Below are 22,081 nucleotides of genomic sequence, written 5' to 3'. Positions count from 1 at the left end.
GTTGATTTGAACGAAGGCAGAAATCTCTGTCCTGTGTCACCTCAAAGCCAGGCGGACCCCTGAGCTTGTAGGCGTTACAGCTCCGTTGTCTCCAGCAGCTGGTGCCACTCCTGATACGAAGGATGTCACTTGGGTTACTCGGCAGTCCCCCTGCTCTCCTCTGAGGAAAGGGTCCTACCCTCCTTCTTCTTGCCCCAGGTGCTGCGATCTCACAGTGACGGGTGCGGTGGGGTCTTACTCTGCGTTTCCTCCTTGACGCTTGCCAGACGCTTTCTACTAAAGATTTGTGTCTCACTTGAGGAAAATGGGAGAAACGTTTTTTGATGATAAATTCTTCCCATTGCTTTTCTGGAATGCCGTAGCTCGGTGTTGCCCTGTGGGTCGACCGTCCAGGTCGTAGGAATTCCGCATACATGGCTGTCTTTGTCATTTTTGTCTGCTCCGGGCCCCGGAAGGCAAGACGGGCGGGAGGGGAGAGGGGACAGACCAAGGGCCCAGACGGGGTTTTCGAGAAGAAGGAAGGAGCCGCTCACACATGCTTCCGGGGAGTTAGGGAGAGAAGGGCTGACGATGTTGAGGCCCGGTGTCCCAAACCTCCTGCCCTCCGTGGGCCCCTGAAGCTCAGGGCAGGGCAGCCTCGGGACCCCGGCCGGGCCTGATGGGGTCTGACCGGCTAAAGGTCAGGTCCGGAGAAAACGCTTTGAGGCTGGTGGTGTTCGCTGTTAACATAAAAATCGGAAGCCCCCAAAGGCACGTCGCTCGGGTCCACGTGGGATTTGGCCTCCCCGCCACCCCCAGGCACAGTCACCCCAGCCTAAGCCACCGCCCAGAGGCCTCCCCCGTGTCTGCTCCGGTCCTCACTGACACACCAGTGGTGGACTCGGCTGAGGGGAAATGCGTGTCCTCTTCCCGCTCTTTGTCCCTGGGACTCTCCCCCCTCTGGCTGCAGGAGGCCTGTGGAGAGGGGGCTCCCGGAGAGCGGTCCCCCAGAGCGCGGAAGCCGTGCTGCTCCTTCCCGGACGCCGCCTCTCACTGGGCTTCCACCCGACCCGAGGGCTCTCTGCGAGCTGCCTGGGGGCAGGAAGTGGAGCTGGAGTCGGAACGGACTTGTTGGTTCTGTAATCTGGGGTCCGAGCAAACCCTCATGTCTCCTTCTCTGAAGCCATCCATAGTCTGACACCCCAGCACCGCCGACCCAGACGCTGAAACGCTCCGTCTCTGTGATTTGGGGGGCTTCTCCCTCCTCTCATTTGCTTCAGGGCAGCGTCTGAAGAAGACACACAGCCGTGGAAGGTCACGAACGTTTGCCTGAACTCCGAGCAGAGCCATCTGCCTGCGCTGAGCTGCTGGCCCCTGTTCTGGTCTCACGCTTGGGCCTCACTGGGTCCCGCCAAGTCTGAGATCCATGGAGACGAGGGGCCACCTCTCTGAGTGGACCGTGTCCCTGTGAGGTCACCTGCTCCTTCAGGCGCTGCCAGAATCAAGGTGAGGAGAAGTCATCCCAGTGTCCCACAGCCCCCAAGGCATTCCCTCCTCTCCCCACGAGCGAGGTAATCCTGCCAAGGGCTTCGGGCTTCCAGATAAACCAGCCAGTGGGGAAGGTTGTTCGCAAACAACTTCTGTTTGCGCTGGCCAAGAAATCCTCCCTGAGGCCAGCCATAAAATGGGCGGGAAACTTCCTGGGAGAAAGTGGGAGCTATTTTGCGAAGGGGAGAAAGGGAACACAAAAAGAGTTGAGGAGGTCAGCTAGGAATCCTGCCACAAAATGGTTTTTGTCCTGAAGTTGAATCTTGTACACAAGGAAAAGAGGTGTTAGGGGAGCTTTCTAAAGCACCAGCAGCGAGCTGGCAGAATCCCCTGCTTGTCTCCCAACCTCAAGTGAGAGCGCAAGGCTGGGCAGAGACCCCTGGCCTGGTGGCAGCTCTTGGGACCAGTGCTGGGTGGCCCCTCAGAGATAGGGGAACGGGAGGGAAAGCTTACTGTCTACCAGCATCACTTGGAATCTCAAGGTCACCCCCAGCCCTGTGAGCCCGGGGAGAGTGGCTGTCCCGGTACAGCCGTCCCCACCTCAGCCCCCTGCACTTCCTGCCAGCGACACACAGGACATGTAGCTGCTCTTCTCATTCCTTTTATTTTTTTTTTCAATTTTATTTGTAGGGAATCTCTACGCCCCACACGGGGCTCAAACTCACCCCCGGGAATCAAGAGTTTCGTGCTCTTCCTCGAGCCAGCCAGGTCCCCCCTGGTCTTCTCCTGCTTTTAAGAACTTCCCCCCATTCTCTTAATCATAAATATTTCCCATTATGAAACCCTTGCCCCAGCTTTCCCCAGGATCACAGCCTGCCTCAGGGACAGCTTCCACCCTGTCCCCAGGCCCAGATCCCCACTGACATTGACCTCATCTGTGCCTACATTCCACAGCCAAGGGTGGTTGTGTTGTATGTCCTGTGCTGTGTTCTAGGAGAGCAATTTGACTGATTCTATTCTCCAGGATATAAATATTGTCTCCCGCCCCCAACCCCCCTACTTGTACATGTTGGGGTCCCTGTCCCAGAAGCAGACCCGGGAGAGGACCTTCAGCCCTCCATCCCCTCTGGGTTAAGTCCTAATGTTCAAGTTCACTGTCATGTGCCGCCATGACATCAGTGTAACCGGGAGGGCCCGGAATGATCCAGCGAATTTCCCACCTCATTCTGATCCTGTAGATAAGGTTCCCAGGGACCAGTCCCTTCCTCAAGGCACCAGACGTGGTTCCTGTTCATCCCTGAAGAGCAGATTGCCGTTCCCTGACCGCCGCGGTATTATCCCTACGACCCATTCCCATCTGCTCTGAAAACCCGGGGTCACCTAGTCTCTTCCTTCTACAGAGCCCACCCTGCACAGTCCCTGTGTGATGATGCTGTCCCCACGTGCCACCCCGTAAGGCCCTGTGTGGCGTGAGGTGTCCTCCTGCCCCTGCCGTGAGAGCGTGGGACTGCTCAGGGTTGTCAGTCTCATCTGTCCACTGTCACACAGGCTGCTTTTGGCCATCTTCGTAAAGAAGGCGTGGGAATCCCTCCCTCATCGATGGGGTGGGCAGGACGTGCACACCACCCTCTCAATCCAGGGGAGGACCCACATGTCCTGGGAGTCACGAGGGTCCGCTGGCCTGGGGATCTTGCAGGGAGAGTCAGGGAGAAGCTGCAAGGGGTGCCTGGCTTTGGGCTGAGCCCAGCAGCTGGTGCTGTCCGTCTTCTTGTCGGAGCTCTTCAGAAATCACGATCAGGGGGGTTAGAGACCCCCTTTTTTTTTTTTTTCTTTAAAATTTTTATGGAAATCCCAATGAATCTTATAGGGGACAGGCAAAAGCACAAACAAGGATATATGTTAACATATGCTTCCTCCCCCCCACCCTGCCAGGGTGTTTTGTTTTGTTCTAAGAGGGGGAATCTTTTCTTTTTTTTAATTTTTTTAATTACATTGCGTTAGTCACCATACAGTACATCCCTGGTTTCTGATGTAAAGTTCGATGATTCATTAGTTGCGTATAACACCCAGTGCACCATGCAATACGTGCCCTCCTTACTACCCATCACCAGTCTATCCCATTCCCCCACCCTCCTCCCCTCTGAAGCCCTCAGTTTGTTAGAGACCCCCTTCTGACTGTAAACTATAAATGAGTCAATATGCTGATGGAGCCAGATGGGTCCGAAGACGGCCTCTCAGAAATTGAGACATGGACAAGTTCACTTCTCTAAGGTGAGCTGGGGAGACACGGTGCACAGGGATTAGAGAGAAACTGTTTCTGCAGAGGGGGCTCCCCACCCCCCCGGGACCGGCCCCTCCTGGAGCAGGACAGAGTATTGGCGATCTGTGCCGAGCAGGGCCCCGGGTGCCCTGGGGCAGAGAGCCGGAGCCCAGGCCTGGGTGCCAGGTCGCAGCTGTGCGAACCTGGCCAGGGTGCTGGCCTCAGTGTTCAAGGACACAAAGTGGAGTGAACAGTGCCCAGCACACAGGAATCAGGGGCACAGATGGGGGTGCTCTTCATGCTCTTGCCCGGGGTCTGGTTCTGGGGGACGCTCAGATGAAAGTCATTATCCTTTGGAATCTTTGGAGCCTTCGGGCAGATGGAAAGTAAGAATAGTGTCGTGGAATGACCGCTCTGCTCTCGGGGGCTTTGCACACATTGCTGGTGAGGAAGCACAGCAGGAATAGCGTGTGTGTGAACTTGCCCTGAAGTCTCGGGGTCCATTCTGGCCCCGCATTCAGCCTCCAGCCAAAGAGTTGGGACTGAACGTCCCTACATTCGATGTCTCCACTTAGGATTGTTCAACTTCCCGTGGTGTGAAAGCCATATATTTTCGGTAGAAACTGTACTTGGTTGTTTTTTTTTTTAATATTTTATTTATTATTTATTTGAGAGTCAGAGAAGAGCCAGAGCATGTATGGAAGCAGGGGGAGGGGCCGGGGGAGAGGAAGAGAGAGAATCTCAAGCAGGCTCCACACTCAGCATGCACCAAGGCACTGGGGTCACTCTCACGACCCTAAGATCATGACCTGAGCTGAAATCAAGAGTTGGACCATTAATTGACTGAACCACTCAGGTCCCCCAAATGGTACTTAGATTTTAAATTTGGATCTTTCCCTGGGTGGGGAGAGGCACTGGGACATGCTCTCCATGGGGGTGGAAGTGGCAGGCCATGCTCCCAGTCAGCCCCGCTGACAGGAGGGCGACCACAAAGCCTGACAACCATCTGTCCCTGCAATCACGCTGTGACACCTTCATGACATTCTTCACTAAATTACAGGAGATATTGGACTCTGGTATAAAATGGGCTCACGTCGATGATTTTGCCCAGCTATGGGCTGCTGTGAGTGTTCTGAGGGTCAACAGTGGGCCAGGCCAAGTGATGATAGTTAGTTGGTGAGGTGTGTATTCAATGGTCTCTTGACTTTGGATTTTGTGACCCAAGATGGGTTTGCTGGGGTGTAACTTCATTGGATGTCAAGGAAGATCTGTTTTGGTTTCCTGTTGCTCCTGAAAAACCTACCACCGCTTAGTGGGTTAAACCAACACACACTTATTCTCTTAGTATTCCAGAAATCGGAAAATCTAAAATGAGTCTCATGTCGCTAAAATCCAGATGTGAGCAGTGCCAGATCCTTCTGGAGCTTCTGAGGGAAAAATCCTTTCCTTGCTTCTTTCAGCTCCGGGAGGCTGCTGGCATTCCTTGGCTTATGACCCCCTCCCATCGCCCCAACTTCTGCCTCCCTCACCACATTCCCCACTACGGATGAACCGATCTGCCTTCCTCCCATAAAGACCCTTGTGCTCACTCGAGTCCCAGGCAGAAAATCCAGTCTCATGGCCGCATCTCCAGGTCCTTAATGACATCTGTTTACCCCCTTTCTGCAGGACAATATTTGCCAGTCCCAGGGGTTGGGACTCGGACACGTCTGCAAGCCACCCTGTCACAGACACACAGACACACATATCTATGCGCACTAGTATGCACATATATATATATTTCAGATTTATATTTTCAGATCGGAGATTTATTTTCAGAAATGGAGTCACGTGATCACAAGGGTTGACAGGTCACATGTTAGGCCAGCCACCTGCAGTCTGGACACGGAGCAGTCTTTGGGCAGAGTATCTTCTCCTCCAGGACACTGTTTTGGCTGGACACCTGGACTAGCGTTTGACTCAGTAACTGAGGACAGAGCCTCCCCAAGGGGACGTGTAAAGCTAACCATCCCTGAGGTGGACATTCATGTTTTCCATCCTGTCCGGGGCGTCTTCAGCCGTTGTGTCTACGGCCATGTTTTCCGCTCCTTTCTCTCCCCTCCTGATTCTTCCACATGCGTCTGGGTGGGGGCCTGACGGTGCCCGCATGCCTCTGAGGTGCTGTTCATTCTAATGCTTTTCTCCTTATCCTCAGATCGCATAGTCTCTATCAACCTGTTTAACATCTCTGGTTCCTTCTTCAGCCGGTCAAAGGTACCGCGACCCCTCTGGTGACTTTTTCATGGAAGCTGACCTTATCAACTCCAGAATTTCCATTCGGTTCTCTTTCATACGTCTATCTCCTCGTTGCTATCGGAGGAGCTGTCGGGTCCCTTCAGTTGCTGAACACACCCATAAGGGCTGCTTGGCCACCTTGGTTAAATCAGACATCCGGCTGTCTCACCACAAGGGTCTTTCCCCCAGCTTTACTGAGGGATAATGGACAATAAAATGATATCTATTTAAGGGGGTACAAAGTAATGATTTCATACTTTGTGAAATGATGACCACATCAAGCTAATTAATCCCTTGGCACGATTACCTTTGTTGTGTGTGTGGTGATGAGTGAGGGATAGGCCGGGCTAGATAGGGAGAGACAGATAGGGGCCCACATGATCAGCCTCACAGAAATCCCAAAAATGCAGAGAGTAAGGAAACCAGAGATAAGGGAACACTCCAGACCCCCTGCCCTAGGTCTCCGAGGCATGAGTCTTATGACAGTCTCCTGTGGTCCACAGAAAATAACCGGACCCTAAAAAGAAAAAAGCCATTAAAGATGTTATTACCACTGGTGCTGCCAGCACAGAAGTGAAAAGATTTAAGTTGGGGGTCACCTGGGTGGCTCCATGGATTAAGCATCTGCCTTTGGTTCACGTCATGGTCTCAGGGTCCTGGGATCGAGTTCCGCATCGGGCTCCCTGCTCTCCCTCTCCCCCTGCTTGTGCTCTCTCTCTCTCTCTCAAATAAATACCAACCCTAAAAGCCCTCAGTGGCAACCCTGTCAGGACCCCTCTCACTCTGAAGAGCTTTTTCTATAGCCTTGCTTAATAAAGCTCTATTGCTTTCCTCACTCTCCATTGTCCACGAGATTCCTTCCACGAAGGTCTTGTCCATTGTCCACGAGAGTGAGACAAGAACCTCGCTCTCCCGCTCCGGGGAGGGCACGTTCAGCTTTCCCCACGTCAGATGTCAAGCACACCACGCAGCGTTAACGGCAGTCACCAGGCTCACACTAGTTCGTCAGCAGGGAGTCTGCTCGTCACTGAGCGTCTGAACCCTTTACCAACATCCCCCCACCCCCCTCACAGACTGTTTCCAGCACCACTTCTGTCCTGAGTGTGGGTCCCACGTGCCTGGGGCCTTTCTGGGATGCAACTGGACATTGGAGGTCAACTATGGTAGCAACTTTGGGGAGCAATTCCTGCTCTTTCGTCCCACCTCCCAGTGCTCTGGGTGGTTGTTTTCTTGACTGTATTTCGTGACTTGTCTGGACATTTGTCATGAAGTTGACTTGCCCGTAGGGAAAAACGTCTGCTGTCTCCCCACAGAGGGTCAGCTGCGTGCACACGCCCTGGGACCCAGGGAGGGTGGTTTAGCAGGACATTCCAGAACTGGCTCTTTCCCTCTTCCCTCTGTTAGGCTCTCCGCCTCTGGGGCTTCAAGCCAGCTGTGAGGCTCCACTCATTACCGGCTAACGGCTCCGTGATTTCAACAGGGCCCTGGGGCAGAAAGGGCGCCCCTGTTTGAACTTGCTCGATGTCTTTAGGGCTATTCCCAGAGTTTTGAAATGATGGTTTTAAAACTATTTTTCACCTTTTAGGAGTGTTTCACTGGGTGGGGTGGGTGTGTAGTTCTTCCTCTGGGAAGGGATCCCTCCACCTGCTATAACCTAGCATCCCGAAGAGAAAAGATTACTTAAAAAAGAAATGGTAAGTTTAAGAAAAAAGAAAGAAAGAAAACCAAGTATGGGTTACTTGTAGCATAGCTCTTAAAGATTGGAGGAGAAATACTTTCCTCTGCCCCTTTTGGCCAAACATGACAAAACAATGCAGATGTGTTTTATTTCTAAGAAATGAGACAACCCTGCACCAAACTCTATTGTGTGCTGTTGTGTTCTGGCCTGCACTTCCCAAAAGTCTAAGCATGTGTTCATTTCTCTGTGTTTATGGACTAGGAGAGAATCTGGAATAGGGTGGTATGTTTTTTCACACCGTTCTTCAGTACTTCCCTTAATTATGGCCAACTTCTTTAGATGGGGACATATTCCCTAATTCACTTGAATCTCAAATGCCGAGGCTACGTAGGTCAGGCTTTCTTATTCCATTTACAACTGGGAAATTGAGATACAAGGAGCGATGTCCTCTTATCCAACTTGGCTCCCTCGGTCAAGCCAGTAGAGTGAGCTACGCTGAGATCGCTGGGGGGAAGGCAGGGCCCTGATTCCTGAGGCACTTTGTCCCCTCTGTACCCTGGGGCAGTGGGCCTTCGCTGGGCTGCCATTGGCTGCTACTGCAGCCTGCGCTTATAAAGCCGGGATTCTCAGAGGCTCTGGACACCGGCGCCTCTGCCCTGCTCCCGCCGATCCTTGGAGCTGCGAGCAAACGCGGAGATGGGTCGATGCCTCCTGCTGCTGCTGCTCGTCCTGTCCTCACAGCTGGACTTCCTACAAGGTGGGCCGCTGGGGAGCGAGGGGAGGGCCGTGCGGACCGCCGGGATCCGGGCGAGTGGGGGTGCCAGCCCCGGTGAGACTTCCCCGTCGGACTCTAGATCTCGCTGTCTGTCCTGACTTACACCCAACAGGTAGCGTTACCACGGGGCTACTATTCAACCGGGGAGGCCTTATTTGTGGGGACACATGTCAATGCCTTTCTGCTTGTCACTTGGTTTTTCATAACTTCACCTCCTCCTTAAACACGCTTCGGGCTGATAGGTGTTGGTCCTCCCTTGGTGGCACCTCAGATTTCAACTCTTGGGTTATCCCATGGCATCAGGATGGCTTCTCACCCCAGATCTGGCTCCGATGTCTGGACCCATGAAGTCACGTTGTACCCAGAGGGAATGAGAAGGTTTTCCACTCACCTGCTGGGACTTGCGGGAAAGCAGGACTTGTGTCTGACTGCTCTTTGAATGGCCTGAGGAGCAAGGAAGGGCGACTGGCTTGGGATTGACCAGGTGGTTGGGAGAGGGCCAGGGGGTGTTCCTGCCGCAGCAAGGGCCTGTGTGTTTTGAACCTCCCCCGCATGCCTCTGGCCAGAGCCCCAGGGCCCAGATGTGGGGCAGAAGGGAGCAGACTGGAGAGCTGTCCCGGCGCACATGAAGAAATGGAGTCAGACACTCTATCAGTGGGAACGAAGGTGGGTCCCGTCCCATTGTGGGCACTTAGATGGGATCACGAATTATTCTTCAGCGGCTTCACCGAGTTCCCACGCGCTTGCTGACGGGCAGTCGGGCCACGGTTTGCCGAGAGCCCCGTGGGTTCCTCATCACCTTCCATGCAAACTTCTAGAATGCAGTTCCTCTACCTGCGTGTGCACGTGTGTGCATGCGTGTGTGTGCGTGTGCGTGCGTGTGTAGTTACCTAGTAAGGAACCATTTATAGTTGATCCACATGCATAGACACGCACACACTATACAAGTGTGCTCACACGGGGTACAGTTAGTCTTGTCGTGACACTGTCACCACGAACCACGTGCTTGCACGTCCGTGTGAACTCTAGCACTGAACCGATAACAGCATTCGGAAGGGTCACATGCTCGACCCTCTACAGAATGTGCGTCCACAGCTTTGATTGTATCCCCGGCTTGAGTGCAAAGTGGGCAGATCGCTGGCGTCACCGGCACCCCTGCTTCCACGGCCTCCCTCCGCCCGCGCCCTCAGCCTAGTGACAGTCGAGGTGTGACAGCCGAGGTGTGTTGGTGGTGTGCGTGCACTGGAAGACTCACAAGACGAACGAGGCCAAATGAATCGAGAAAACACTCGTTTGATCTAAATGAGAATCCATCCTCCCGACCCGTGTTCCCCAGAAGCCGGATCAGAGGGCATTAGTCTGGACGGTGGTCCCAGGAGAGGCCGGCAGGGGCGTGAGGAAGGGGGACGCAGCAGGGAGCGAGCTGGTAAAGGAGGCGCCTCGAGCCAATGCGCTCTGGGCACGGGGAGCCCTGTCCTGGCAGGACGTTCTGGAGGCCAGGGTAGAGCAGGCCCCACGCTGTCCCACCCCAAGGAGAGAGAGCTGGGGAATTCACCTGCCGATTCCCCCCCCTGCTCCGGGGAGAGGGACGCCTGCGGGGCCTTTGGCTCTGTAGGACCCCAGCTAGCCCCTCAGGCCCCAGGCAGGGTCGCAGGTGTGTGCGGAAGCAGCCCGCAGCCTGTGCAGGGGACTCTGAGGCGGGGAAGCAGGGCGAGGCCACTGCAGTGACTCCACTGACTGTGGCTTCCTCCCCACTTCCTGTCTCACCATCTGTTGCTGCACCTCTTGTATGCTGTCCTTCTTCAAAGTCAAAGCAGCCAGAACCTGCTTGCAAAGCAGAAACCACTTCCTGCCAGGCCCTCTTTTTAACCCTCCGATGGTTTCCTCTCTCGAGTAAAATTCTAGTTCTTATTGTGGCTGAAACTGTCCTGCCTGGTAAAAGTATAAGGTCAGCTACAGTTTCTTTGTGCTTTTTTTGGGGGGCGGGGGGTTCTTTGCAAAAAGGTGCTTTTATTGAAGCATGGGGACAGGATCCCGGAGCAGAAAGAGCCGCCCTGGGCTTGTGAGGAGTGACCGAGGCTCTCCTTCTTAGGTAGTGGGCCAAAGGGATAGCTTCCGTCTCCAGGGACTTTGAGCGTGTTGCAAGCAAGGTCTCCGGGCCCGTGGAGGGCTGCTTTCACTCTTGTCTGTCAAACGTGAGTCATGAGACCCTTCAGATGGGGATCAGCAGGCCATGCGTTTGCAAGGTGATTGCTAACCTGTAAAGGGGGGCGTTAGTGGTTGGCAGAGGGAAGTCAGGCTGAGGAGAGCAAAGCCATCGCGGTCACACGGTAGAAGAAGTCCTTGAGGGAGCCGCAGGAGCCTTACCCTCTGTGAGCCTCTGAACACCTTTGACGCTTCAATCTTCAAGGCTGTGGCGGGCAGAAGGGCTCATCTCCTGTGACTTCCCCCTGCTGAAGCAGGGCGCCGACACGTCCCTGCCCCTGGTCCCCGCTGGCCCGCTGAGGGTTTACTAGGAGTCCCGCAAGGCCCAGACGCTGTGCGTGCAGGTGCTAAGGGCCGGGAGTGTCCTCGAGTGGGGAGGGTCATCTGTGGGCTTGACCCGGTGGCAGTGAAGGAGTTCTGGCCCCAGGGCAGAGACGTTGGCAAAACCAACAAAACAGGATGAAAACAGCAAGAAGAAAAGAAGCCCAAGGAAGAGTCCTCTGACGGGTGACCAAAGTCCTGGGGCCCACGCGTCTGGACCAGTCACGGGGCAGAGGCTCAGCAGCCCCGGGGGTCAGGGCCCCGAGCGGCCGGCGCCGGCCTGAGGAGGGACCCTCGGGTCTGACCCCAGAACCTCTTCCAGCTCCCTTCCGACTTCTGCCGGCCTTCCCGTCGCCTCGCCCTCTGCTGTCCTTTTCCTTCCTGGAACTGGCCACGCGGATTTTCTCTCAGAGTCTCCGCTCTGGTCCCTGTGTCTTCCTGGAACCAGTCCCCAGCTCCTCCCAGGTGTTTAAAGAGTCAGCTTTTCTTCTTCCTTTAATTTGCTCCTGTGTGAGCTTCAGTGACCCCTGAGGGCCCTTCTCTGACGGCCTGTGTGAAGGAACAGCCCCACGGGCCCCACCCGCCGGTCACCGTGCTCAGGCCGGGCTCTGCCTCTGTCCCAGCACCTGCCATCCTCTTCCTCACTTGTCCTTTGCCAGCCACTCCCCCGATGTATTGGCTGCCCTAAGGAAAGAAGGGACATGCGTGTCTCCTTCCCTCCCTCTGATCTCCTCCTACCCCCTCCACCCCTGGGAGTCAAGAGTCCTCCCAGGTATGAGCCAAGCACCTAGAAATCCCGTTTTCAGCCACCTTATCGGGCCTGGGAACCGGCCACTGTCCAGGCTGCCCGTGGCCCAGAGGGTGTGCTCTCTCCTGACCTGGGGGAAGGCAGAGCCCGGACAGCCTCATCATGCCGGTCTCACTTTCCAGCTCTACAATGTTTCCAGTGTCAACGATTCAATGCCAGCGGGGTTTGCGAGACCGGGAAAAGTGTCTGCCAGGCTAAACGCTACCAGCAGTGCTTCCTGAGGAAAGTCTATAAAGGTAGGGGGGCCTAAGAAGTCTCCTGGGCGACCTTTGCGTGAAGTTGGGTGCTAGGACGGCATTCAGGGTTGGGTTAGGACCCCCACGGGACCACATGGAGCCAGGGCCCCCAGGACAAGGCAAGGTGACTCTATGACCCAGGGCACTGGGATCTTAGGAACCCTGGGAGTATCATCAGTATTCACAGGGGCTGATTTTCTATTTTCAACTAAATTTGTGAATCTGTGTCATCTGGTTCTGCTACTCGGCTGCCATAGACCCCTAACTGGGCCGGTATCTGTAAGAGAAGAGACAGGATCTTCTGTTAGCTCCTGGGGTGACAGGAAGGGCAGCTAACATCCCACTGAGTGAGACCTCAGTGTGGTAGAGTTTTGGGGAGCCGGGTGGGTAGAGGTAGGGGAAGAGCAGTGGGGAGGGTGATTAGGGCAATTTCTATTCACCCCTTCCTGCCCTCTCCTGTGTGCAGCGGACTGAATCCTAGGACACAGAGCCCCCAGGGCTATCCTACGAGAGCCCACTATGGGTTCCTATCTCAAGTATCTCAATCCTGGGAGGCACATACTCCTCCCTACCGGAGAGCAGGAGTCCTTGATGGAAAGTTCCATTTTCTCCTCGTTCCTTGATAAATTTGTTGATGCCATGACCCACTGATCCTTTCAGCAATATTAATTGAGCACTGCAAGCCAGGACGTGCTGGACCCCACAGCTGTGGGTCTGCAACCCAGGCTCTGGGGTCTCACTTGCCCCCTCCCTGCCTCTCCTAGATGACATCCTTTCGTATGGATACCAAGGTTGCACCAGTGTGTGTTTCCCTATGACGATCTTTAATAAGGATGTTGCTTTGGAGGAGAAATGTTGCAGTGACTCAACTTTCTGCAACAAGTTCTAAAGATGGAGCCCAGCTTTGCCCTGACCTGATGGAGGACGCGGATTCAACACGTTTCAAGTCTCACGATCCTTACCACTATTGTGCACGGAGTACAGCTCCCTATAAAGAAGTCATAAACTAGTTCTGTGCTAAGCCTCATTGTTCTTTTCTTTCCTTCATTGTGAGATGCTAGCGGGAGAGTCTCTAAAGTCCAATTGGGGTGAAGAGTGGTGGGCATGGGTAGGTCCAAGCATGCCTTCTTCCTTTCGAGGCCCTAATCACGAGTCATGCTTATTTCCCTTTTAAAAAGACAGGGTCAGTGGGAGACTATGGGGTCTGTGATTCTGCGTGTTCTGGAAGCAGCCAGCTGAAGGAAGAAGGAGAGTCCTCAGAAGCTGAAAAGCATAGGGAATGAGTTGGCCGTAAACGATAAACGATGTACGAGTTGGAGGAGGCAAACTGTAACAAAAAACTCTGAAATGTTGGGGTCTTAAAGCAATTTTTAAAAAGTGATTGCTAATCCACTTCACAGCTCATCAAGGTGGTAGTGATTATTTAGAGATCCCAGCTCCTTTCAACTTTTTATGCCGCTCTCTTCAACAGAGTCTCCAGGCTCTCTACAGAAGGGGAAGTAAGCCTGGAGAGGCACACGGGGGCTTTTATAGCCGGAAATCAAAGTGTTGTACATAGTTTCTGCCCGCATTCCACTATTACTTGGCCCCAAACAATTTGTAAAAAATGTAATTTTGCAATCTGCCATGCAATCTGGTGTGCCCAAGAGAAAATTCAGATGTTCTGATGAACACAGTGGATGGAGCCTTGTTCCTTCCCCCCAGCCCCACCCTGCCCCCACTGTTCAGGCTCCTTGACCTGCACCCACACTTGACCTGTTCCAAAGGAAAGAATGACCCAGCTAATAAGGACTACCGAGCACCACACACTGATTAAAAGTGAAACATGGGACCTGACTAGAGATCCCACTCCCACCCTTTCGGCCTCCCCCACACGGAGGCTGGAGCCCAGCGTGTCTCAAGGGCCTGTCCCCGGGGTCTCAGAGGTCTCTTGCTGTGCCCCCCCCCGAACCACCATATGCCTGTCAATGGTGTCATGTCCTCATTCTCCCCAAGCAGCCAACTGTCAGGAGAGCACTGGTCCCCCTGAGTGTCCGTCACATGCTGTCCTGAGGGCGACCAGCTGCACTGGTAATAGTCCGTCCGCACCCGTGAGCCCTGCCCTGTCCAGCATCCCTTTGTGGCAACAGCGTCCCCCCACTTCTGCCTGCGGCTCCTCTCCTCACAGGACTCGTTGGATCCCCCGAGCTTCTAGACTGGGAAAAGGCAGATGAGGAGGAAGACATGCAGACAGCGTGTTCACACACGCATCGCTCACACCCACACGCGGGGTTCACCCCTGCTGAGCAACCACAACGGGCTCATCTACAACATTTAGACAAGGAGGAAACATTTTGTGCAGAAGTGACAACAGGAAAGGGGTTTATACGTTCAGAGGTGGCAAAATATGGGAAGGTAACTCTATGGAGACAGGAATGGCAAGGCTACTTAGTACAGAAGGTTATGAAGATTCCTCCGGGCTGGCGTCTAGAGCTGCGCCCGGTGACCCAGCGTCCACCTGCCCTCCCTGGCGGAGAGAGGCCGCCCACGAGCTTTTCTTGTATCTGCATCTTAGAAATGACTTTCACCTCAAAATGGTCCTGTGTCAAATGACATATTTTGGGGTGGCGGACTCTGAACCTTTTCAACTCAAAACCATCCATGAGGGCTGGACAGCATCAGAAATGTCACTGCTATCTCCCTGGCTCCCTTCCTCATAGACACCCCGGTGTGTCCCCCAAACCACCTTCTCCCAGGGCTCCCCTGTGCACCTGCAAATTATTCATGAGTTTTGATGCAGGCGATGCAGCTAAAAACGTTAGCGGTGCACCCCAGGTTCAGTCGGGCTCAGCGGGGGACACCGGACAACAGATGTGGGTTCGGTTCCCTGGGTGCCCTTGAACGGACACCGCCCATGCTCTGACGCTAAGCGCACACGTTCTCACGTGTCCTGGTCCTTCCCCGGGAGGCAGTTTTCTCAGCCACTGGAAGATTCATTTACTCCTGAAGTTGTCCTCCTCAGAAAAACATGCGTTATAATTTTGGTTATCCCCTGGTCATGGTCTCAGGATGGCTGGAGCTGCCTCTGTATTCACGGGTCACACGTAGGCTCACAACTCGCCGTGGGCTGGGTAGGAGAGTCGGGGTAGACACCCCTTCTCGAGGGCCAAACCATGTGACGCTTACAAGACTCTCTCCTCTGGTCTGAGCTGATGGTAAAAGTGGTGGACACCTGACTGGGCCGATGAACGCTCTTTCCTGGAAATTTCTTCTTTCATGTGAGAGACTGATTTTCTCATACGGGGAATGACTTTACCAAAGCGAAGGCCCATTGATTCCAAACTTAGCCGTTAGCAGACCTCCGCAAATGAACAGATAGAAGGAGAAACAGTTTAGAGTGGGAACTGTGCCTGTATGTACAAGGTTTCTACTTCCTAAAAACAAAACAAAACAAAACAAGAAAGACAAGGGAGGAAAACCCAGAAAATGGCGTGTGCCACCTGTCATGTGTGCAGCTGCCTGACTCACACCTGGGACAGTGGAGAGCTTGTCCACAGGCCTGTGCTGGGGCCTCACTTAGAGCCTTCAGGACGTATCCACGTCTGCGTGTCCGTCGCGGGTCAGCATCCCAGGTGTCTAGCTTCAGCTGTGGCCATTCTGCTCTGCTCCATCCTGAGGGCAGCAGGGGACCTGATCCCTGGTCCCTGTCCGTCCTCACACATGCACTCAGTGGCCTGAGGATTCTGGGGGGGCAGGCTGAGGAATCTTAGCTCTTACACAAGTCACAGCATCAGGAGCAAGGGGGCAGCCTTGCTGGGGGAGGCACAGTTCAGCCTGGCCCTGTGTCCCCCTGTGCTGGGATCAAGGCAGGCATCTGGCCCCATAGGGATTCAGAGGCTTCTTCTCCTTCCCAGGGCTGGCAGGGGGACAGCGGTGCAGAGTGCAGCTTGTGACCCAGAAGGCACAACTCAGACTAGCAAGGAATTTCTGAGTGCTTGGCTCATACCTGGGAGGACTCTCGACTCCCAGGGGTGGAGGGGGTAGGAGGAGATCAGAGGGAGGGAAGGAGACACGCATGTCCCTTCTTTCCTTAGGGCAGCCAATACATCGGGGGAGTGGCTGACAAAGGACAAGTGAGGAAGAGGATGGCAGGTGCTGGGACAGAGGCAGAGCCCGGCCTGAGCACGGTGACCGGCGGGTGGGGCCCGTGGGGCTGTTCCTTCACACAGGCCGTCAGAGAAGGGCCCTCAGGGGTCACTGAAGCTCACACAGGAGCAAATTAAAGGAAGAAGAAAAGCTGACTCTTTAAACACCTGGGAGGAGCTGGGGACTGGTTCCAGGAAGACACAGGGACCAGAGCGGAGACTCTGAGAGAAAATCCGCGTGGCCAGTTCCAGGAAGGAAAAGGACAGCAGAGGGCGAGGTGACGGGAAGGCCGGCAGAAGTCGGAAGGGAGCTGGAAGAGGTTCTGGGGTCAGACCCGAGGGTCCCTCCTCAGGCCGGCGCCGGCCGCTCGGGGCCCTGACCCCCGGGGCTGCTGAGCCTCTGCCCCGTGACTGGTCCAGACGCGTGGGCCCCAGGACTTTGGTCACCCGTCAGAGGACTCTTCCTTGGGCTTCTTTTCTTCTTGCTGTTTTCATCCTGTTTTGTTGGTTTTGCCAACGTCTCTGCCCTGGGGCCAGAACTCCTTCACTGCCACCGGGTCAAGCCCACAGATGACCCTCCCCACTCGAGGACACTCCCGGCCCTTAGCACCTGCATGCACAGCGTCTGGGCCTTGCGGGACTCCTAGTAAACCCTCAGCGGGCCAATGGGGACCAGGGGCAGGGACGTGTCGGCGCCCTGCTTCAGCAGGGGGAAGTCACAGGAGATGAGCCCTTCTGCCCGCCACAGCCTTGAAGATTGAAGCGTCAAAGGTGTTCAGAGGCTCACAGAGGGTAAGGCTCCTGCGGCTCCCTCAAGGACTTCTTCTACCCTGCGACCGCGATGGCTTTGCTCTCCTCAGCCTGACTTCCCTCTGCCAACCGCTAACGCCCCCCCCTTTACAGGTTAGCAATCACCTTGCAAATGCATGGCCTGCTGATCCCCATCTGAAGGGTCTCATGACTCACGTTTGACAGACAAGAGTGAAAGCAGCCCTCCACGGGCCCGGAGACCTTGCTTGCAACACGCTCAAAGTCCCTGGAGACGGAAGCTATCCCTTTGGCCCACTACCTAAGAAGGAGAGCCTCGGTCACTCCTCACAAGCCCAGGGCGGCTCTTTCTGCTCCGGGATCCTGTCCCCATGCTTCAATAAAAGCACCTTTTTGCAAAGAACCCCCCGCCCCCCAAAAAAAGCACAAAGAAACTGTAGCTGACCTTATACTTTTACCAGGCAGGACAGTTTCAGCCACAATAAGAACTAGAATTTTACTCGAGAGAGGAAACCATCGGAGGGTTAAAAAGAGGGCCTGGCAGGAAGTGGTTTCTGCTTTGCAAGTAGGTTCTGGCTGCTTTGACTTTGAAGAAGGACAGCATACAAGAAGTGCAGCGACAGATGGTGAGACAGGAAGTGGGGAGGAAGCCACAGTCAGTGGAGTCACTGCAGTGGCCTCGCCCTGCTTCCCCGCCTCAGAGTCCCCTGCACAGGCTGCGGGCTGCTTCTGCACACACCTGCGACCCTGCCTGGGGCCTGAGGGGCTAGCTGGGGTCCTACAGAGCCAAAGGCCCCGCAGGCGTCCCTCTCCCCGGAGCAGGGGGGGGAATCGGCAGGTGAATTCCCCAGCTCTCTCTCCTTGGGGTGGGACAGCGTGGGGCCTGCTCTACCCTGGCCTCCAGAACGTCCTGCCAGGACAGGGCTCCCCGTGCCCAGAGCGCATTGGCTCGAGGCGCCTCCTTTACCAGCTCGCTCCCTGCTGCGTCCCCCTTCCTCACGCCCCTGCCGGCCTCTCCTGGGACCACCGTCCAGACTAATGCCCTCTGATCCGGCTTCTGGGGAACACGGGTCGGGAGGATGGATTCTCATTTAGATCAAACGAGTGTTTTCTCGATTCATTTGGCCTCGTTCGTCTTGTGAGTCTTCCAGTGCACGCACACCACCAACACACCTCGGCTGTCACACCTCGACTGTCACTAGGCTGAGGGCGCGGGCGGAGGGAGGCCGTGGAAGCAGGGGTGCCGGTGACGCCAGCGATCTGCCCACTTTGCACTCAAGCCAGGGATACAATCAAAGCTGTGGACGCACATTCTGTAGAGGGTCGAGCATGTGACCCTTCCGAATGCTGTTATCGGTTCAGTGCTAGAGTTCACACGGACGTGGAAGCACGTGGTTCATGGTGACAGTGTCACGACAAGACTAACTGTACCCCGTGTGAGCACACTTGTATAGTGTGTGCGTGTCTATGCGTGTAGATCAACTATAAATGGTTCCTTACTAGGTAACTACACACGCACGCACACGCACACACACGCATGCACACACGTGCACACGCAGGTAGAGGAACTGCATTCTAGAAGTTTGCATGGAAGGTGATGAGGAACCCACGGGGCTCTCGGCAAACCGTGGCCCGACTGCCCGTCAGCAAGCGCGTGGGAACTCGGTGAAGCCGCTGAAGAATAATTCGTGATCCCATCTAAGTGCCCACAATGGGACGGGACCCACCTTCGTTCCCACTGATAGAGTGTCTGACTCCATTTCTTCATGTGCGCCGGGACAGCTCTCCAGTCTGCTCCCTTCTGCCCCACATCTGGGCCCTGGGGCTCTGGCCAGAGGCATGCGGGGGAGGTTCAAAACACACAGGCCCTTGCTGCGGCAGGAACACCCCCTGGCCCTCTCCCAACCACCTGGTCAATCCCAAGCCAGTCGCCCTTCCTTGCTCCTCAGGCCATTCAAAGAGCAGTCAGACACAAGTCCTGCTTTCCCGCAAGTCCCAGCAGGTGAGTGGAAAACCTTCTCATTCCCTCTGGGTACAACGTGACTTCATGGGTCCAGACATCGGAGCCAGATCTGGGGTGAGAAGCCATCCTGATGCCATGGGATAACCCAAGAGTTGAAATCTGAGGTGCCACCAAGGGAGGACCAACACCTATCAGCCCGAAGCGTGTTTAAGGAGGAGGTGAAGTTATGAAAAACCAAGTGACAAGCAGAAAGGCATTGACATGTGTCCCCACAAATAAGGCCTCCCCGGTTGAATAGTAGCCCCGTGGTAACGCTACCTGTTGGGTGTAAGTCAGGACAGACAGCGAGATCTAGAGTCCGACGGGGAAGTCTCACCGGGGCTGGCACCCCCACTCGCCCGGATCCCGGCGGTCCGCACGGCCCTCCCCTCGCTCCCCAGCGGCCCACCTTGTAGGAAGTCCAGCTGTGAGGACAGGACGAGCAGCAGCAGCAGGAGGCATCGACCCATCTCCGCGTTTGCTCGCAGCTCCAAGGATCGGTGGAAGCAGGGCAGAGGCGCCGGTGTCCAGAGCCTCTGAGAATCCCGGCTTTATAAGCGCAGGCTGCAAGAGAGGCGGCCAATATCTCCTGTAATTTAGTGACGAATGTCATGAAGGTGTTACAGCATGATTGCAGGAACAGAATGGTTGTCAGGCTCTGTTCAGCCCTCCTGTCAGGGGAACTGACTGGGAGCGTGGCCCTGCCACCTCCACCCCTATGGTGAGCTCGCCCCAGTGTCTCTCCCCACCCAGGGAAAGATTCAAATTTGAAATGGAAGTACAGTTTTGGCAGACCTGGGAGGCTCTATCGGATAAGCATTCAGATCTTGATTTCAGCTCAGATCATGATCTCAGGGTCGTGAGAGCCACCCCAGCTTCTGGGGTGTGGAACCTGCTTCAAATTCTCTCTCTCCCTCTGCACCCCCCGCCCCGGGTCCTGTGCACTCTCTGGCTCTCCTTTCTGACTCTCAAATAAACAAATGAATGAATGGATTCACTCATTCATTCATTCATTCATTCATTTATTCATTAAATTCTTGAAAAAATCCAAGTACAGTTTCTACCGAAAGTATATGGCTTTCACACCACGGGAAGTTGAACAATCCTAAGTGGAGACAAGGAATGTAGGGACGGTCGGTCCCAACTCTTCGGCTGGAGGCTGAATGCAGGGCCAGACTGGACCCCGAGACTTCAGGGCAAGTTCACACACACGCTATTTCTCCTGTGCTTCCTCACCAGCAATGTGTACAAAGCCCCCGAGAGCAGAGCGGTCATTCCACGACACTATTCTTACTTTCCATCTGCCCGAAGGCTCCAAAGATTCCAAAGGATAATGACTTTCATCTGAGCGTCCCCCAGAACCAGACCCCGGGCAAGAGCATGAGGAGCACCCCCATCTGTGCCCCTGATTCCTGTGTGCTGGGCACTGTTCACCCCACTTTGTGTCCTTGAACACTGAGGCCAGCACCCTGGCCAGGTTCGCACAGCTGCGACCTGGCACCCAGGCCTGGGCTCCGGCTCTCTGCCCCAGGGCACCCGGGGCCCTGCTCGGCACAGATCGCCAATACTCTGTCCTGCTCCAGGAGGGGCCGGTCCCGGGGGGGTGGGGAGCCCCCTCTGCAGAAACGGTTTCTCTCTAATCCCTGTGCACCGTGTCTCCTTAGCTCACCTTAGAGAAGTGAACTTGTCCATGTCTCAATTTCTGAGAGGCCGTCTTCGGACCCATCTGGCTCCATCAGCATATTGACTCATTTATAGTTTACAGTCAGAAGGGGGTCTCTAACAAACTGAGGGCTTCAGAGGGGAGGAGGGTGGGGGAATGGGATAGACTGGTGATGGGTAGTAAGGAGGGCACGTATTGCATGGTGCACTGGGTGTTATACGCAACTAATGAATCATCGAACTTTACATCAGAAACCAGGGATGTACTGTATGGTGACTAACATAATATAAAAAAAAAAATTAAAAAAAAAAAGATTCCCCCTCTTAGAACAAAACAAAACAACCTGGCGGGGTGGGGGAGAGGAAGCATATGTTAACATATATCCTTGTTTGTGCTTTTGCCTGTCCCCTATGAGATTCTTTGGGATTTCCATAAAAATTTTAAAGAAAAAAAAAAAAAGAAGGGGGTCTCTAACCCCCCTGATCGTGATTTCTGAAGAGCTCCGACAGGAAGACGGACAGCACCAGCTGCTGGGCTCAGCCCAAAGCCAGGCACCCCTTGCAGCTTCTCCCTGACTCTCCCTGCAAGATCCCCAAGCCAGCGGACCCTCGTGGCTCCCAGGACATGTGGGTTCTCCCCTGGATTGAGAGGGTGGTGTGCACGTCCTGCCCACCCCATCGATGAGGGAGGGATTCCCACGCCTTCTTTACGAAGATGGCCAAAAGCAGCCTGTGTGACAGTGGACAGATGAGACTGACAACCCTGAGCAGTCCCACGCTCTCACGGCAGGGGCAGGAGGACACCTCACGCCACACAGGGCCTTACGGGGTGGCACGTGGGGACAGCATCATCACAGGGACTGTGCAGGGCGGGCTCTGTAGAAGGAAGAGACTAGGTGACCCCGGGTTTTCAGAGGGATGGGACTGGGTCGTAGGGATAATACCGCGGCGGTCAGGGAATGGCAATCTGCTCTTCAGGGATGAGCAGGAACCACGTCTGGTGCCTTGAGGAAGGGACTGGTCCCTGGGAACCTTATCTACAGGATCAGAATGAGGTGGGAAATTCGCTGGATCATTCCGGGCCCTCCCGGTTACACTGATGTCATGGCGGCACATGACAGTGAACTTGAACATTAGGACTTAACCCAGAGGGGATGGAGGGCTGAAGGTCCTCTCCCGGGTCTGCTTCTGGGACAGGGACCCCAACATGTACAAGTAGGGGGGTTGGGGGCGGGAGACAATATTTATATCCTGGAGAATAGAATCAGTCAAATTGCTCTCCTAGAACACAGCACAGGACATACAACACAACCACCCTTGGCTGTGGAATGTAGGCACAGATGAGGTCAATGTCAGTGGGGATCTGGGCCTGGGGACAGGGTGGAAGCTGTCCCTGAGGCAGGCTGTGATCCTGGGGAAAGCTGGGGCAAGGGTTTCATAATGGGAAATATTTATGATTAAGAGAATGGGGTGCAGTTCTTAAAGGCAGGAGAAGACCAGG

The 22,081-nt window shown here is 54.9% G+C and overlaps 1 protein-coding gene and 2 long non-coding RNA genes across 14 annotated transcripts; 2 read left to right on the top strand and 1 right to left on the bottom strand.

Moving 5' to 3' along the window:
- Positions 1 to 967: 967 nt before the first annotated feature.
- On the top strand, positions 968 to 13,033 carry LOC103660635 (secreted seminal-vesicle Ly-6 protein 1-like). 12 transcript variants are annotated; one of them, XR_005835031.1, is made up of 4 exons: positions 968 to 1,485; positions 11,303 to 11,445; positions 11,911 to 12,024; positions 12,789 to 13,033. XR_005835031.1 is itself a non-coding variant. In XM_008688276.2 (4 exons), the coding sequence occupies exons 1-4, from the start codon at positions 9,080 to 9,082 to the stop codon at positions 12,911 to 12,913; spliced, it is 423 nt and encodes a 140-aa protein (XP_008686498.2). In that variant the 5' UTR covers positions 9,065 to 9,079; the 3' UTR covers positions 12,914 to 13,033. The 12 variants fall into 12 exon arrangements, 3 of the variants coding, with proteins under 3 accessions (XP_008686498.2, XP_008686497.2, XP_008686499.1); XM_008688276.2 differs by lacking the exon at positions 968 to 1,485 and adding an exon at positions 9,065 to 9,120; XR_567826.2 differs by lacking the exon at positions 968 to 1,485 and adding an exon at positions 10,412 to 10,649.
- Positions 13,034 to 14,368: 1,335 nt separating this feature from the next.
- Positions 14,369 to 20,826, bottom strand: LOC103660636. Its single transcript, XR_567834.2, has 2 exons — positions 17,115 to 20,826; positions 14,369 to 16,459 (listed from the first exon to the last, which is right to left on the bottom strand). It is a non-coding gene; the product is annotated as an uncharacterized LOC103660636 (long non-coding RNA).
- On the top strand, positions 16,457 to 17,316 carry LOC121102906. The gene is made up of 2 exons (XR_005835029.1): positions 16,457 to 16,940; positions 17,052 to 17,316. It is a non-coding gene; the product is annotated as an uncharacterized LOC121102906 (long non-coding RNA).
- Positions 20,827 to 22,081: the final 1,255 nt, after the last annotated feature.

The sequence above is a fragment of the Ursus maritimus genome, unplaced genomic scaffold (assembly GCF_017311325.1).
Source record: "Ursus maritimus isolate PB19 unplaced genomic scaffold, ASM1731132v1 scaffold_16, whole genome shotgun sequence".
Classification (NCBI taxonomy): Eukaryota; Metazoa; Chordata; class Mammalia; order Carnivora; family Ursidae; genus Ursus; species Ursus maritimus.
The sequence above is the reverse complement of the archived record's forward strand: the minus strand, read 5'-3'. Positions and strand labels throughout refer to the sequence as shown.

Excerpts from the sequence above, each read along its gene's own strand:
- LOC103660635 (XM_008688275.2), top strand. The coding sequence starts at position 10,657 with ATGAGACCCTTCAGATGGGGATCAGCAGGCCATGCGTTTGCAAG. Across the intron at positions 10,701-11,302 it reads GCAGGCCATGCGTTTGCAAG|CTCCCTTCCGACTTCTGCCG; the intron begins GTGATTGCTAAC and ends AACCTCTTCCAG. Across the intron at positions 11,446-11,910 it reads CAGTCCCCAGCTCCTCCCAG|CTCTACAATGTTTCCAGTGT; the intron begins GTGTTTAAAGAG and ends CTCACTTTCCAG.